At 41.6% G+C, this 18,802-nt stretch overlaps 2 protein-coding genes across 3 annotated transcripts in view; one reads left to right on the forward strand and one right to left on the reverse strand.

The window, feature by feature from the left end:
• LOC134211109 (alpha-globin transcription factor CP2) overlaps nt 1-15,214 on the reverse strand; it is a 139,384-nt gene extending 124,170 nt beyond the window's left edge. Inside the window, exon 1 of one of the 2 annotated variants that reach the window (XM_062687728.1) lies at nt 14,895-15,214. The gene's annotated coding sequence lies outside the window, so the exon portion shown is untranslated. The remainder of the gene's footprint in view (nt 1-14,894) is intronic. The other variant, XM_062687730.1, reaches the window with a different exon arrangement.
• A 489-nt stretch (nt 15,215-15,703) lies between these two features.
• On the forward strand, nt 15,704-17,271 carry LOC134215420 (WW domain-containing oxidoreductase). Its single transcript, XM_062694618.1, has one exon. The coding sequence runs from the start codon at nt 15,960-15,962 to the stop codon at nt 17,175-17,177; it is 1,218 nt and encodes a 405-aa protein (XP_062550602.1). The 5' UTR covers nt 15,704-15,959; the 3' UTR covers nt 17,178-17,271.
• The last annotated feature ends 1,531 nt before the right edge of the window (nt 17,272-18,802 follow it).

Here is an 18,802-nt window from a genome sequence, read left to right on the forward strand (position 1 = left end):
ATGAATCGGTTTTAGGAAATTCAACACAGTCATACCTCCACAACAGACCAGTTTGAAATCTCCCAGTCGCCAGACGAACGGTTGTTTTTTCCAGAATTGCGCGTGCCCTGCGATCTTCTTCGGCTTCAACTTGCGGAACCAAAGCTACGCCCATGCTTTCAGTTGAAAAGAAATTCTTCACAGCATCGTGCAGTTGTTGATCGGATGACCGGGTACAAATATGGAGGAGACGATGTTCCGGTAAGCCAGTGAGACCTTCTGCTTTGCCGTAGATGGTCCAACCCAACCTCGTTTTCGCCGCGACTGGTTCGCAATACTTCCCTTCTCGCTTCTTCAGTGTCAACAACAGTTTAGCATTGTCGGCGCCGATCAAGATACGAGGTGCTGCGCTAGGATAACTGTCCACAGGAAGTCCCTTGAGATAGTCGAATCTACGCGTCATTTCGGCGTAATGCAACGACTGCGGAGGTAGATCCAAGTTGTCGATCGTACGCACATAATCCAACAAGTGCTTCCGATGTTTACCAATCGCCGATACTTCAAGCTGAACGTTCTGAGAATCTTTCTGTTCGTCGGATGTTTCCGGTCCATTGTAGGCACAAGGGTTCCACTTCGCCGTAAATGCCCAGCTCGTCGGCTAAGTCCTTCTCGATCAGCGTGTGCGAAGATCCATCGTCAAGAAATGCCAATGTGTTGACTGACGAATCTTTTCCGTAGAGTGTCACAGGGAGTATCCGGAAAAGTACCGGACACGGAAGCTGTCGATGGATATTTACGGTGGCTGATGGTGTAGGATGGCTTCTCGTTGGGTTTACTGCGCCTGCAGCTGACGATTGGGGATCTCCAGGATGTAACAGCTTATGATGACGTCCTTCGCAGCCTCCAACACCACAAATCGTGGCCTTGCATGGCCACTTTCCGTGCGGGATCAGGCAGCGACGACAAAGACTCAACTGCTGAGCGATTTTCCAACGATTTTCCAACATCAACTGCTTAAAACCGTTGCAGTCTTTCACTTTATGTCCATCCCTCTTACACAGCAGACACGGTTTTGGTTGGTGATCTACACTTACGTTGACTTCCTCCTTTTAGCGTTGCGTTCAGTTCTCCTGTGGGCTTCCGTTGAATGAGCGTTGACAAAACCCTTTTCCTTCCCTTAGGCTTATCTGGCTTTCTCATTGGTTCTACGTAAAGTGTGACATTGCTTGCTGCAGACACGATTGTTGTCATGTAAGTGCCGAAAGCACGCAAATCTACCACTGGAACTTGTCGCTGATACATAGCCCAGTCCAGCTTGATGTTAGCCGGCAACTTGTCTACGAGTTCCTGGAGTAGAGAGGGGTTGGACAAATGGGTTTCCATACCCATCGACTGTAGCTGGCTGCAAAGGTTCTGCACGACTAGTCCGAAGCTGACGAGGCTTTCCAATCGGTTTGCTTTCGGTGCCGGAGTAGAATACACTTTGTTCATCAAGCACTTAACTATTAGGTGCTCACAGAGAATTTCCAAGGTGGCCATGATCTGCAGTATGTTTGACGGGTGGTAAAGATGTCCCCGAACTGCCCCCTTTGCTTCTCTTTAGGCAGCGTTGCAGCCGCATGAGGTTTTCATCGTCGGTATATCCACACATATGCATCGAATTGTAAAACTGCTCACAAACAAAGACCAGTCTATGGGATCACCGGTGAACTCCGGAAGCTCTTTGGGTACCACGTGCCTTGCGGCGATTTGCTGCGAATTCGGTCCGCAATAACTGGCCGATGGATCAGGAATCGCTCTTTGTGACACTACCGGCGTAACAATTGGATTTGGAACACTCGGTACACTCGCGACGAACGGACGGGAGGAAACATCAACAGGAAAGGCGATTTGCGGGTTAATTGGATTCGAAACATTTCTTTCACTCGTGACGCAAGGATAAGGATGTGCTTCAACCGAAAAAACGGGTCGATTGATGAGATTTGACAGGTTTGATCGGTACTGTTGGGACAAGTTTCCAGCAGGAACGATGGGATTTTTATAATTGTTCGGATTGGGAACCCCTGACCGGTCCGATGCCAAATTGCTTGACGATACTATCGAGTTCCAGCGAGGAAGAAAACTAGCGTTCGAAACAGTGTCTTGTGTGGTACATTGTGTAGCAAAACTAACATTTGCCTGAGTCCCTATTGAGTTACTGCGCGGAAACTGCGTGTGTCTACCTACTTCTTGGGCCACTCGAATGGGAACATGCAAGTTTGACGTACCTGTTCCTATCGTATCACTTAGGCTAGTTACCGGAAATGAAACGTTGTTAGTGTTGCCGGGGGCTGGGCATTGATCGGATGAACTTCGCTTGAGGTTGGCTAACTGTTGCTGCAGTTCCAGCAGCTCTCGTTCTAGATCCGCTCTAGACATTTCACCGACGTGAGGTGGAGATATGTCCATGTCGAACACAGGTGGGCCAACTGGCTTCGTTCTCACTGAGGGATAACTGTTAGCTGCTTCATGATTGGCGGTGTGAGAAATCTGCCTTTTTTCCACTGGAGTACTGGACGTTGTTGGTTGCGATGAATGAAGAATCGAAGCTGAATTCACTGGGCCTTGAACAGAACGAGGTACGAGTATTCCCCACGACGCAATGTTGTTGAAGTCGTACGAACCAGCAGCTGCTATAGACGTATAGGGGACATCAGCCTGTGTCGAAACGGTCGGAAGTGTACCACCACCCGAACTGCCAGCGATTGCTTTGGGGTTAATTTCGGCATTCGGCGTGGCACCGATAGGGACTTGGCTTGTCCCGGATCCAGTGGCCATGGCCAAAGCTTGTTTATCAACCCACTTCTTCGGAATAGTACCCACACATGATCTACCAGCGGTTGATTTGGGATTAATTTCGGCATTAGCCGTGGCACCGATGGGGACTTGGTTTGTCCCGGATCCAGTGGCCATGGCCAAATTTTGATTATTTATCCACCTTTCAACATCGCTCAGTTTGCTTCTAGTGCTGGCATGACTTTTCCGGCTCCCCCCTGTATTCGATAATTCTTCCTCCTGTAGCACTTCGTACTTCTTGGTAATATACCGCTTGGCAATGTCCAACTTCTCCTGCATGATCCTCTTCCGACGCTCCTTTTCCTCTTCCGCTAACTTCTTCTGTAGCACGGCCTCCTCTTCAACTTGTTCCGCCAGCAATTTCTCCTGTACTTCCTTTTCTTCTTCTAATCTTAAAAGCTCGAGCCGTCTTCTCGCTGAATTGGTGCTGGACGTGGTTGATCGGGTTGATTCTAAACCATGTTGCAGTGCACAAGTGCCACACGCAAAACTACGGTCTCTAACACTCTCGTCGACTCTCGCGCATGAGAAGTGAAACCACCGTTGGCATAAATCACATTGGACCATCCATCTATCAGCTACATCTGGGCGGTCGCAGGAGGGGCAACGGCCGGCGACATAGCTTTCTTCGTCCGTCAGCTGTCGGATGACACCGCGACGCTTGTCTGGCACTCTATTCGAGTCCGACATTCCGACTGCTAGTAGCACTCACTTAGGACTATTAACCTTAAAGTTTGTTGCGACGGATACGACAGAAGGATTTCGGACGCCTTCGTAGCAAACCCGTTTTTATGGGAGAATGCTTTAAGCTGCGGATTTTAATTTTTCGTTATTTTAGCACTAGGGTACATAATTTACTACTCACGTTAATAGTCCTAATTTTAGTCTGTCTGTCTACTGTTCGCAACTGTCTGTTTACTTTGATCTCGTCTGTATAATTTCAATTATTAAAGTTAGTTCACATAGTATAATTTAATCATTTCAATTAAGGAAGGTTTCATAATATGTACTTACATAATTTTAGCTGATTTTAAGTAAATAATATTTTATAATTCAACCGCGTGTTCAATGTTTTAGATTTTAGATTGTTGTTTTTGTTGTCGTTTTTCTGTGTCCTTATCCTTATCTTTATATATACCACAGTCGCTGTGTAGAAGGTTGCCCTCTTCATCGGCTGGAGTATATTAGTGCGTAAGATGGGTTTACACGGATAAGGCAGGCGTACTCTCGAACACTATCTAAACATTTGAAAATTGTATTAGGTTTGAATCCCGTGACGACCCTATTTTTTGTGAATTTATCTTGTAGAAAATATGTGGAGATTATTATTATTAAGCGAGCCGACGCTCACAATTTATCATTCTATCCGGAGAAAAGTATTGGGTTAGATTACTTTCTCACAGGACAACATAAAAAAATCGCACTCCATAGCTTGCATCACAATCCTGGGATTTAGTCATAAGAGTGATAATTCCGAAGTTTGCTTAACTGTAACAGGCATATATGCTCGAACCCAAAATGAATACTATTTTTTCAATAGTGGGGCTTATATGCGCCTATTTTTAAAGAGGGCTTATTGTGGTGTGGTGTTTTTTTTATCTTTTCTCCAATATTCTCCTATCGAATTTGACAAAATTACCTACTCGCTTCATCATTACGTTCTGATATGTCTCCGCCGCTATAGTAGGGGGAGGAGGAGCAATCAGGACAGGTTCATAAAATTGAAGAAAATCCTAATCATGTTAATAATATTTACTTTTCAAAAAAGTGGCCATACATATTACCGCTACATTTTACAAAAGGATGGATCATGCATTTCGGATATTTTTTTAGGTTTAATACAAAGATTAACGAAAAATTAGAAAGAAAAAAGCAATGAATAAAATGTAATAAAATGCATTTCTCCAATTGTTCAAAGCTTTTGATGGAATGGCTAGAAGATGAGTTTTTTCTTTCTTATTACATTTGTATAATTACTAATAGGCATATTTCCACTTCAACTTAGTCTCGATGAGTCAATTACGAGACACTCCATGCTAGAAGCTTTATCACTATATGAAATGAACCTTGATATAAACGTCATACACAGTATTCCCAGTGCAGATCAGCTGCACAGACTTTGACATCAAGTGACTCTCTATCACTATTAAGCTATAATAGCTCGTGGTCGGAACAGTCTATGACAATTGGTCAGGGTTCTGCCAAATCACACCAAGCGCTAATAAAAAATAACCCATTTTCTTGCACAAACCTATAACGAATGAATTAATAGATTTATTTCCATTTTCGTTTTTCGAACAAAATATCACAAGTCAGTCGAAAAGCCCCTTGGTGCTTGGTTTCGCTAAACCCTGACCAATTAGGTCGAAATAAACAAAGTGATAAAACTGAAATTAATGAAAAAAAAAACTCGTGTTCTACACTTGCTCGATACTTTTTTGATAGTTTAAAAAAAATTTGTTTCTAATCTCTTAATTACGTAATAATATAGAATATTTTTTGAATGAAACCCGTTTGTCTGTAATATTTTTTGAAATTTTTTATTAACTATTTAAATAATCAAACAATTTGAAAAACTTCATAATGATGATTGAGGCCTTTCGCACAATGAACTTTCGTTATTGAACCGAGCCCCCCTTTCATAGTCTTGTAGTGATAAAAGACTCGCCTCACACGACTATGTGTTAATGCCATTGCACACATTATGCACGGCTCATGCGTTGTATAGATATCGTACCCGGTGCAGAGGTACGGTCCGTATCTGGCCAAATTATCTTCATGCGCTGAAATATCGTCCAAAGTGCGGCTTTCAACCGGTTTCATCGGCTGAGCCCCAAATTTGATAGTGTCAAAATTTTCTTCCAGAAGACGCAAGTAATCTGGATCTATTCCGCCAAGAATGAAACCATGTTCATTATCGGAAGTAGCATGGTCACGACTGCTGTGCCAAACACCACCATTTTGGGACACAGCTACATTATCAATTAACACCATCGGACAATGCATTATCGGATGTTCGTCGCTTTTACTTATCCCGATAGCAGCTACCCGTTCCAACTTGGGATTGACACATATGCCAGTGGGTTTATTCGCAAACTTTCGTGACGTAAACAGACAGGCATCCATAATTTTCATGTGAAACATTTTTTCCTTCTCGCTGAAAATTGTGTTCGCGTACAAATTTTCCGAATATTTATTCGGATGAAATTTACACGGCCAAAGCCTGTTAGCTTCTTCATATTGCCATTTTAGTAACGGCTGGTATCGCGCAACTTTCTTCGTGGTAACCGTTGTGCAGAAGCATTTTACCAACTCGGTTTCGATGTTCTTCTGCTGGAAATATTTAGCGATACCAATTTGAACGTTTTCGGTTGGAAGATTATCATCTTTGCTATCTATACATCCTTCACGCTTCAACAGTAAGTCTAGCTCTGAAACTTCCGCAAGTATAATTGTTCCGTCACGTCCGACACGTTTAAGATGTTGCAGTCCTGGTATCTTCAGACATCGGTTAAGCTCAGGGATCAGTTTTGATATATTTCGAGTGTTTTCAATGTAGCCAACATAGACATCTACCAACTCAACTGGTTGCGTATATTCGTCCGGTAAAATGGCTCTTATTGAGCTTAAGCAATATATTTCTGATGTTCGCGGTCTTTTCGATTCTGGTGGGTCCAAATGTTCATCCATATTTTTATCTGTATTTAATATTTTATATCAATAGCATATAAAATATCCAAACGCATTTGGTTTACATCTGGAAATAAACAGAATTATGAGGCCCCATGTAAAACCAATATAAAATGTTAGAATTACCTGCAAATCTACGAAAGGTTAGCTATGGCTACAGTAAATTTATTTAAATTAGAATCATCATAAAATGTCATGTCTTAGACAGCTAACATACAAATCTGTGAGTATTGTTTTTTTTTTTGTCAAAACTTTTAAATGCAGTGAGCGACAATGGCCAAATGCAATAGACAGTGCTCAATCGCATAACAATCTCTAGCAAGATAGGTAGATCTTTTTGATATCTTATTGAGTCTTTTTCTTATAACAATGCCAATAAATGGATAACTTTTGAGCGGATAAATAGGGAAACTGTTCCCATTTCCATCTCACTGTTCCCAAATTCTTCTAACATCGAAAAAAAAGAAATAGAACACCAATTCCATCGATTTTTTGTCAACATGTGTGTTCACTGCTGAAAAATCACAACAATAAGAAACGAATAAAACTGCTTATTATTTCCTAATCTTTGATAGGATGAATATAAGAGCTGTAAGTAAAACAGTTATCTATACCTATACGGAGTAAATCTGGTCATATTGTGAGGCTCTAATTCTTGAAGCTCTGCAGTGATGATGCCTTGCTCGATACATACCTTACGGCATCTTAGTAGAAAAACCACAATTTTCTTCATAACTTTGCATGCAATGGCCGAGCATTATCAAAGTCAATAGTGATCAACTAAGAAAGGCAAAAACGCATCATTTTCATGTGTGGAATTTATTGCCTATAAAATTAGAATTCCCGCTTTATCTCGGTGTTTCTCAAATTCAATCCTCAACATTGAAGCCCACAGAACTAGCATAGAGTCGATAATATCACCATAATATGTAAAAGTGTTAATAAGGACAAATGTTGATACGGCTAGCTGAAATGGTGCTAATCAATCGAATACGACGTAATATTTGCTGTATTTGTATGTTTAATATTATCTATGCTCCAAGTAGGTTAAAATAAATACAGTTTCAAGAAAGTGCGTTCTATTTCAAATCAAACAGCGAGAGCCTAGATTTATTACTCTAGCGGTGATGATGGTGCCAATATTTGGTATAATTTTTACAATAACACTCATACATTTTATTACCCTTCTGCCCATATCGATAATTGAGCGGCAGAACAGTTCTGATCATTTCTTCTGATTGGTCTTCAAAATTAAATTTAGGTCCTCGTAGAAAAGTTGCATTCTACGATCAAATCAGTCGCACTTATATACACATTGATGTAAAAGAAAGTACAAAAACATAACGTTTATATATTAAACTTTAATTACAATGAATGGCATTCATTATTTTGAAACAAGCGAATGTCCTGCGATGCTTTGTTAGCTAAAAGAACACGTGTATTTATTTGTTTTTATGTTGAGAATTATTGAGTTAACATTCGATACGACATAACCCAACAAACAATTTAAACCAGCGGTGCTCAGCACTTTCGTCGTGTTTTTCCCTTAATTTACTTTTTACACAATAAAAATGAGCTTTAACCATACAAATTAGGGTAATGTTGAGGGTAATAAAATGGATATTGGTGTTAAATTCACTCCGTACGAAACGATCAAAAGACAAAAGTGCGGCCCGCGGGCCGCAAGGTAATTTTACTTTGATCAAGTCGCACGGAGAGATTTTAACACCAATATTCGTTTTAATATCCTCAGCTGATACCTAGTTATACTTGAAAGCTTTCGTCCAAGTACTAACTTGATGGGTCATTTTTATCGTGTGACAAGCAAATTAAGGGCAAAAACGCACAAAATGCTGAGTACCACTGATTCAAACTGAATAAGCTAAAAAAGATTATTTGCAATGGTTTAAAGTTTTTTTTCAGCTGTTGGAAACGCCAAAATTTGCATTTGGATACTTTTCGATCTAATCAATTTTCAATAGGAAACGATGGGATTTTCTGTCAAATGTAACCTGTTGCGAGCAAATCGGTTAAGAATAAGTGATAAACTTTTGATTTTGGGCAAATTATTGGGCATTTGGCGCATACGTCATTTTTGCCTTTCTCGTATAATACTAAGTATACGTAAAGGCTATATGATCGCTCCGAAAACAAACTTTTTTATAGAAGGCCCGGAGACCCATAGTGTTATATACCGATCGACTCAGTTCGACGAATTGAGGTGATGTCTGTGTGTGTGTATGTGTGTTTTTTGGCCTTTATCCATAACCGATTTGCTCGCAGAATTATTTCCTATTGAAAATAGACCAGATCGAACTATGGGCTCAAAAGTTATGGTCAAAATACTATTTTTATTACACAAGAGAAAAGCTCCATCACCGCTAGGTGGATATATTTGAGATTTTTTTTAGATTACGACAGCGACTCTCTTATGAGACTCACCACTAATAGTACAGTTGCACCACTATTATGTTCAAGGGAGTTAATTTATCAGTCGCCTCTCCACATCTCGATATTGAAGAGACCATCGAGATAGCGAGAGATCGAGGAATGAAAAAAATTGAAATTGATACTAGATCCACAACATCTCGTTGCTATGAAAAACAAAACACAACACAACAAAAAGTCATTTCATATTGTTGATCTGTTTGTTATGGTCCAAAAATGGTCTAAATGTGAACATATCGACATGAGGAGAGTGAATCCAGAACAAAATATTATCAGAACACATCGAGACAGAGAGATATCGAGATAAGGGAGATGTAGAATGCCAAAATGTATGTAGATTGAAGAGACCAAGGAAACAATCGACATAGGGAGAGATATTGAGATATAGAACAACGAGATGTAGACAGTAGACTGTATTAAGAAAAATCATTGTTTTCAATAGTTTTTCAGGCGAAATCTTAGGATGAGTTGCATTTAACAGTATATTTAAAGCATGACGCATCAACTGAAACCATCGTAAAGTGTATAATCATGAAAAATCTCATGTAAACCGCACTACCTCCACTGTTGGTGCTACCTCCACTACACTGCCGTGAATCGCATATCTGTCCCATATGCATAGGAAACCCAGCAAAGATGGGACAGATATGCGATTCACGGCAGTACAGGTACGGTTACCCTAGTGCAAATAACTATTCGGAACACTCTTTGGAACTTTATTCTATTCAACACTTTTATTTTTAATTTGTTCTAATGAGCACGAGCTTTGAGAGTTCAAAGGAGCAAACAGATAAGCTTCGGAAGTTTCCTACGCGTAGCAATGAAAAAATGCATGTAATATAAACATAGAACCGAGTCATTGGATGAACCAGGATGATAGTAAGCATTTAAGAATGTTAGGAAAGAAACATAGATTAGCACTAGGTATGTGGCAATGTGAAGTATAAGAAGAAATAACTTTTAATAGGAACTATATATGAATTGATCGGATATAAGAACTGAATATTATCATTAGCATACTTAGCATAGAAGCATGTAGGAAATACATCCTTCTTAGAATGTGTAACGCTCAGATATTTTGTAAAAGAAATTCTTGCTTGCCAAAGATTATTGTTTCTCATGAAATAGAAGATTGGCATGAATGATACATTTGTACAATGTTGTGCAATACATACTTCATTCTCCTTCAATAAACATTGTATTAATAACTTATTTATATTAAAAAAAAACCGTGATTAATCCACCTAGCGGTGTTAATGCCTTTCTCGAGCAAAATAAAAATACTAAAAATTATAAATGAGTGTTTAGCGTGTTTTGCGCATAAAAAATAGTATTTTGGCCTTAACTTTTGATCCCATCCCACACACACAGAAGAGGAGCGTGTTGAACGACGGGTGGCGATTAGATCAAGATCAAGATCAATTAGATTAGATCAAGCAAAAAAGCCTGCTTCGAGGGCCTGTGTCAAAGTGCCAACGCGAATCCATGGGGTGACGCCTATAGGGTCGTAATGGCCAAGACACGTGGGGCGATGGCCCCTACAGAGCGGTCTCCAGAGATGCTGGAGAGGATCATCGCGGGGCTCTTCCCACGTCACGACCCAAGTCCCTGGCCTCCCTTTGTGGAGCTTCCAGGGGCCAGGGTGGCCGACGAGGGAAGAGTAACTGTGGCGGAACTTGCGGGGATTGCACAGTCCCTTAGTGTAGGTAAGGCGCCAGGACCGGATGGTATTCCGAACCTGGCCATCAAAGCGGCCATTGCTGAGGCTCCCGAAATGTTCAGATCTGTCATGCAGAGATGCCTGGACGAGGGAGTCTTCCCTGAAGCATGGAAAAGGCAGAGCTTGGTTCTATTGCCAAAGGCGGGAAAACCACCGGGGGATCCGTCGGCATATAGACCAATATGCCTGCTTGGGGAAGGCGGGGAAGGTGCTCGAGAAGATCATCCTCAACAGGTTGTTGATACGTACGGAGGGTGCGGATGGTCTATCGAGCAACCAGTTTGGCTTCCGAAAGGGTAAGTCGACCGTAGACGCTATCTTGTCGGTTACCAAATCCGCGGAGATAGCTATCCAGCGTAAGAGGAGGGGAGTTCGCTATTGTGCAGTAGTGACTCTCGACGTGAGGAATGCTTTCAATAGTGCCAGTACCTGTACAAGATTCTCGGAAGCTACTTCCAGAAACGAGTACTGGTATACGACACGGTGGCGGGGCGAAAGTGCGTTGACATAACCTCGGGGGTTCCGCAAGGTTGCATTCTGGGTCCGGTGTTATGAAACGTCATGTACAACGGTGTCTTGAGGTTGAAGTTCCCGGTGGGCGTGGTAATCATCGGCTTCGCTGACGATATTACGCTGGAGGTCTACGGCGAATCGATTGAAGAGGTGGAATTGACTGCAGCCCACTTGATCGCAATTGTGGAGGAGTGGATGAGTTCCAGGAACAACAGCAACAAGCGATAAGGGCTGGCAACTGTGCGGTCACCTCTGAACGCTCCATCAAACTTTTGGGGGTAATGATCGACGATAAGCTCACCTTTGGTAGCCACGTCAATGACGCCTGCAAGCGTGCCTCCACAGCTATAGTGGCATTGTCCCGGATGATGTCCAATAGCTCTGCGGTTTATGCCAGCAAGCGCAAGCTTCTGGGTAGTGTTGCTCTGTCCATACTGAGGTATGAAGGGCCAGCTTGGAGCACGGCCCTACGTATTAACTGCTACAAAGAAATTACGTATAGGATCATGTGCTCAAGAGTTGCGAGCGCGTACCGTATCGTGTCGCACGATGCACTTTGCGTCATCACCGTATGATGCCTATTGACATCGTTATCGGTGAAGACATAGAGTGCCTCGAAATGCGCGGCATTAGAGGCATCCGTAGGACTGTCAGGTTGGCCTCAATGGTCAGATGTCAGCGTGCGTGGGACAGTTCCACTAAGGGTAGATGGACACATAGGTTGAAACCGGAGATAGGTACGTGGGTGAAGAGGCGCCATGGGGAAATCACTTTCCACCTGACCCAGGTCCTTACAGGCCATGGTTGCTTCAGACAGTATCTACACCGGTTCGGACACTCAGCCTCGCCCGAGTGTCCGGTGTGCGCAGGTTTAGAGGAAACGGCCGAACACGTGTTGTTCGTGTGTCCACGTTTTCGTACAATGCGTGACCACATGCTTCCCACATGTGGTCTGGACACTACCGGACAACCTAGAAACTACTTTATCGACAATATAATGACAACAACAAAAGAGGAAAAAGTGACAGAAGCAGAATCGAACTAGCTACATGGGGAGTGAGAGTCATCCACTTTACTACTGCACCGTGCTTACTTTATGTAGACAGGATGATCTATGTTGATCAGTTTATACAGTTTTTCCAAATCATGAAATGGTTGTCTAAAGAACGATATTATTGTTGTTTTAATTCAATCATGTTGTTTGTTCTGCGTGTGTGTAAAGATGAAGTTGGCTGGAACGCCGTTTTATCGGCTATCGTCCAAATCGTCTCGGAGCTACACAGAAGGTGGCGCGTGGACTCGAGAATGGCTAGTTCAGGCGCAAATAAGAGGTGGTCCAAGGGTTCGGAATCGGCATCATGGGTCATACCGGTGCCCTGTGGTCGATTCGATCCTTTTATCGAACAAGTGGCCGCGCGAAGAACAATATGGTATTGTCGCTTTCGCGGCGTCGGTCAACCGGGCTGGTTCCGAGCCTGAGGACGTCATCAAAGCTGGGGCAGGCGTAGGCACCGCGTCGGCAAGTCCCTCTGTATATTGGCGAATATACCCTATCGCAGAGAGGTCAATTTGGGGTGCACGCGGCATCATCATTCTTGATACCAGTCGTGCAGAGGGAAGCAGGCGCGTAGTCGACCCTTCCCACCTTCCGAGGACACAGGGCGTGGTAAGGCCACCTGGAAAGCCGGCAATGCGCTGGTGCCACATGTGGTCTGGACACTACCCCGGACAACCTTGTTCGGAGGATGTGTAAAGATGAAGTTGGCTGGAACGCCGTTTTATCGGCTATCGTCCAAATCGTCTCGGAGCTTCACAGAAGGTGGCGCGTGGACTCAATGATGGCTAGTTCAGGCGCAGATAAGATGTAATCCAAGCGTTCGGAGTCGGCTTCATGGGTCATACCGGTGCCCTGTGGTCGAACTCGATCCTTCTATCGAACAAGTGGCCGCGCGAGGAACAACATGGTATCGTCAGCTATCCTCGAGGGTGCGTTGTACACTGGCCCCCCTTTAAACCATTACTTTCTGGTTGTACCGAAGGGACGATGGGCTTGGCGGCAATGAAAACGGTTTAGCGAGTCGGGATGTAGTCCTGCCTCCCTAGTTTGCTGTTGGAAGTGGTCCCTAACCCCGCACTTCCTGGACAACCCAGGATGTCTGTTGAGCAGATTCCCCTTCCATTGCTTAGGAAGAAAAAAATTCGCACACATACACACAGACATCACCTCAATTCGTCGAACTGAGTCGATCGGTATATACTGCCGTGAATCGCATATTTGTCCCATATGAATAGGAAACCCAGCAAAGATGGGACAGATATGCGATTCACGGCAGTATAACACTATGGCTCTCCGGACCTTCTATAAAAAGTTTGTTCTTGGAGCGATCATATAGCCTTTACGTATACTTAGTATACGAGAAAGGCAAAAACACTGATTTTGCAAAAGCTTCGAAATGTAACGTCCGATCAGGCCAATTTTCAATTGGAAACAATAAGACCGGGTTCCACGGCGAATACAGTAATATCCCGATTTTATCACCCCCCTGGTTAATTTTGGGGTGATAAAACAGGGTATGTGACAAAATTGGAAAAAAAATATTTTCATTTTTTTCAATTCATTCCACAAATATGAATCATTTTATGCCTTGGAAAGGCCAAATGTGTGAACGGTACCCGTTATTTGTTGTCGAAATTGCTTACAGAATATTTCCCAGGTACTCAGAAGTCGTTTGTAATAAACTACAGGCGGTGAAAGTTATTTCATGAAAATCAATGTTATTTTTGGTATTATTTACGAAAATAAAAAGAATGACACAATTTTTTGGGGTGACAAAATCGGGTCGAAAACGTGACAAAATCGGGACGTGATAAAATCGGGTCGAAAACGTGATAAAATCGGGGGTAGACAAAATCGGGGGTAGATAAAATCGGGGAGTGACAAAATCGGGTCAACACTGTACACATTGCGCGTAAAGAGTCGAGGTTTTGACCGTTCGGAATGGTTCCATATGTTTCAATAACCGAATAATATCGAATTACAGAGAATTTACTTACGGATATGATACCGCTAACTTGTAGATACGCTTTGGAGTATGTGGGACGTTAAAAGAATAAATTTTAAAGTTTCCATAAACTTTATATACAACTGTATATGCTTCAACGGTTTGTAATTCCAGTTTTCAATGTTCAAAATATCAAATCCTGTATTCAAGTAAAAACGAGTAACTCCAGCCTTGTTTAACTTTTCAATTTGCTGAGGTACCATATTCTACTCTAATGATCAGAATAACATAGGCTTTAATTTGTTTTTCTTGCCTATGGTTAATTAAAAAAAACAACATGTAGTGGTAGCACACATAGACATCCTCACACAGTTGCAGGGCACCTATAATTATTAGCCGCTCACCTACTTAATATTAAATATTTTTCATGCGCAACATTCACCACGCATTCACACACTCTATTTTTATGTTAGGTATTTAAAAATTCGCACGTGTTTGATGGATGGAATAGCCAACTCTTCCCATTAGATGAATCGGGATACAGGCTCAAATAAATTGGCCTATTGACCACTTATTGTAGATCACATCCCTCATACCTTTATATTATGCGCAATCAAAATACACTCACAGTAGGGTATAAATTTGGCTTAAGCTTGATGCTAAATAAGCAGCCTTCATTATTATTAGAAATAATTTGCTTCGCTTACCCAATCAACAATCAGCACAGTCTACTACGTCGTCGTCGCTGTCGTCACTATCGAACGAATGATCTAACCGAAGCTCGTTCCAGGCACGACCTTCACTCTATCGCACAAAACTTCTACTGCAATTCCCTGCCGGATTCCCGCGAATTGCAATCGCGGCCGCGCTTAAATGCGTTTATTTGCTACCAAACTGCACCAGCACTTGGCAATACTAGGGGAAACTTTAAATTTTTCTAGTTATTTATTTTGCTATCACAACTATTTCGTAGTATTATTTTTTATCAATGGGAATGACAGCACTCGCTTGACAACGAATTTACGCATTTTCTTTTCATCATCTCACTGTCAATGACGCGTAAACTAAAATGGCCAAAGCGTTCAAAAATGACAATGACACACAAGACAACCCGCTACTGAAAAATGGACCGAAAATATCTCGAAATATTTCATAACTAATTTTTAAAATGGTCCTAAACTTGCTAGACCATTCCAGTCAAATATTTAGATATTTAGGCTTTGCTCCGATTCGTGAATCAAAATCGAATTAAACTTAAAAGTGACAGGTCAAAAATTTCCAAATAACCCTGCTCGCGGAGCAAGATTACTTTTGACAGATATTGAATCATTTTTGATAGATGTTTTGTTGGTCTTGTTGGGTAGCACCAGCCATTCTTATGAGCGGGGGATTTCATAATTTCCGAACTGTCACTTTTAAGTTTAATTCGATTTTAATTCACGAATCGGACCAAAGCCTTAATATTTCTAATATTTAACTGTACCAATATTTTTTTTTGAGTTATCCTACATTTAAAAAAAATAATTTTAAAAATCCCCGTAAATTTATAAATTTACGAGAGAACTTTCCTTTCCGTGCAAATCCTTGTGTTTATGTTTTGCTTAAAATTTTTTGAGTTGTGTGTTACAAACGTTACAAACGAAGTGAACTCGTAGTCGAGCGAGTACCATTCCGCATTTGATAAGAAACTTCTTTAATCTTATCAATAATTCCTACAAAACCTAGTATATTCATATTCGGCGCGTACTAATTCCGTAAACTGCGAAAAAGCGATGTCTGTGCCCCTTCCAGAATCCGATTCGGAGGATGAACTGCCTCCAGCATGGGAAGAGCGAGCCACCAACGATGGGTTTGTTTACTACGTAAATCACCAGAACAAAACAACCCAATGGACACATCCGAGAACCGGTAAAATGAAACGAGTGTGCGGAGAACTACCGCTCGGTTGGAGTAAACACGTGGAAGAGGGCACGGGAAAGATTATTTTCGTCGAGGATGCCACCCAAAGAAAATCCTATACAGATCCGCGCCTTGCATTTGCAACGGAAGAAGCTCCTCAAGCAGTCGGCGAATTGCGACAACGATTTGATAGTGGCACAAAAGCGCTGCAAGTTTTGCATGGTAGAGATCTCAGTGGAAAAACAGCGCTGATAACTGGGGCCAATACCGGGATAGGCTTTGAGACGGCACGATCCCTTGCTCTTCATGGATGTGAAATCATCTTTGCCTGCCGAAATGAATCGGCAACGAAGGAAGCGATCGGTAAAATTATAAATGAAAAGGAAGCTATCGGACTAAAGTGCAAGTATGTGAAGCTGGATCTAGCTAGTCTACGATCGGTGAAAGAATGTGCTCGTCAGGTAAAAACGGAGTGTAAGCATTTGGACTTTTTGATCTTGAATGCTGGGGTGTTTGCCTTACCATACAGCACCACTGAAGACGGTTTTGAAACTACATTCCAAGTATCGCATTTGTCTCACTTTTATCTGACCAGTCTTCTAAGTGACTTATTTGATCATACCTCAAGAGTGATTGTGGTATCGTCCGAGTCACACCGCTTCAGTATGTTGCCAAGCGAATTATCTGAAACGGATCTTTCTCCACCGGCAAACAAATTTTGGAGCATGATGGCATACAACAATGCCAAACTATTCAACGTCCTTTTCGCGTGTGAACTGTCCAAACGTTGGAAAACTCGTGGAATATCGGTGTTTGCTCTCCATCCTGGCAATATGGTATCTTCACAACTTCCCCGGAATTGGTGGTTTTATCGAATATTGTTTGCCATTGTGCGACCGTTTACCAAATCACTACAGCAAGCTGCCAGTACCACGATTTACTGCGCTACAGCTCCAGAGTTGAACGGGTTCACTGGTCTATACTTCAACAATTGCTACGTCTGTGATCCTAGTGGACCATCCAAGAATGAACAAATGCAGCAGAAGTTGTGGACCCTGAGCGAGCAGATGATCGAACGAGGGCTGCAGTAGATGATCGTCCATATGCATAATCAAAGGTGAGAATTTACTTTTTCAATTCTGTATTTCTGTTTATCAAATTATAAATGGTCAAATATTCGTAATAGTTATTTAATAATTATCAATGTAAGCCTGTTTTGGAGAATCCCGATGGTGACAATTATCGTGTTCGAAGGAATCGGGTACTTCAGGACGAAATGAACGATTGGTTCATTCTGGATTGATAACAGCTTTATTTAAAATAGCGTCTAGTTTGAAGAAGTTCTTGATAACGACTAACTAAAGCTTTTCATTGTAACAAACTGGTTACCAAGGTTGTTACTACGTTCCGTATCAAGGGGATGGTTGCAACCGATTGCTTTGCTACTACGATAACAGAATCCGAATCAGCCAACTTCAGCTATTGGCTGAAATACATTACAACTTTTTATTGCAATATGCAACATTTGTTGTCAACTTGTTAAATTTCTTTGCTTAAGCTACCAGTCATATCCCTCTGAACTCATGTAACCTGCATGTGCTGTTTTCCAAATTACCGCTGTTCTTGCACTATCGGCTTATGATGGTCCCGACTGTGGAACACGCAGAGTAGCTATTAAAAAAACCATAAGAATTTCTTTTCATCGTGATTGAGTAACACTCCTACGTGAACCTCAACTTTATTATTCAGTAGATAAAAACTCGCCATCGAGATAGAATTGTTTGAAATTTGTATCTTGGTTTGAAGCATCTACTATTTATTACTAACTTAGAGGTCCTGCGCACCCAGTGGTGCAAAGCTGAGAGCAAGATGAATACAGTAGTAGGTGCTCCAACCTGCCAAGTTTGTGGAAGAGAAGACGGCGGGGGTGAAAAATTCATTTTCAGTGCAAAACGAAAACAAACCGGCTGGCTCTCCCATACTAAAATCCAAGATGGCTGAATCATGAATGACGGCTTTGGCAGGTTCCCCTATTTCCAAAATAATTTATTAAATTGTTATGATGATTCATGTAGGGGTTACATCATCTTATGGAGTCTAATTTTATCACATAGAGGCATTAATGTTACTGTTTTCTTCAGTTTACATGATCCTTAGAATAATCCCGAGGTATAGGAGATCTAAGCTTGTGTAAAGGTTTTTTCCTTTCTAGTACATTTTTTAATCCTTGAGGACATTTTTAAAAAAGCTTGCGAAAAATTCTCTGGAGGGTTTTGTGGAGGAATTTATTTCGGTAATAACTTCCAAATCAACTCTTTCAAAAATGAATTTCAGGAGAAAATTGTCAAATCAACTCTTTAGAAATATGTATAGATTTTAGCAGCAAAATAATCAATTCAAAAAAGTTAATAAATATTGCGAAAAATATGATTTTAAAGAATATTTCAGTGGCTTCACAAAACAATGTTGTAGGGTGGCTGTGCCAGTAATAGTGGTGTACCAGTAATAGTGGAAACGCGATTTTTGCTAGATGTAGTGCATTTTGATTTTTTCAAATTACTTTATACAATAGCGCTTGCTCAAAAAAGGTGAATGTGTGCGAAAAAGTTTACAAATTTTCCGGAAAAACATCATTTTTCCTTAACTTTTTGGCTCCCTTGCACCAATAATAGTGAGACGTTCCTATAATAGTGAATCCCATAAGAAACCAAATGGG

This window comes from Armigeres subalbatus, chromosome 2, assembly GCF_024139115.2.
Source record: "Armigeres subalbatus isolate Guangzhou_Male chromosome 2, GZ_Asu_2, whole genome shotgun sequence".
NCBI lineage: Eukaryota > Metazoa > Arthropoda > Insecta > Diptera > Culicidae > Armigeres > Armigeres subalbatus.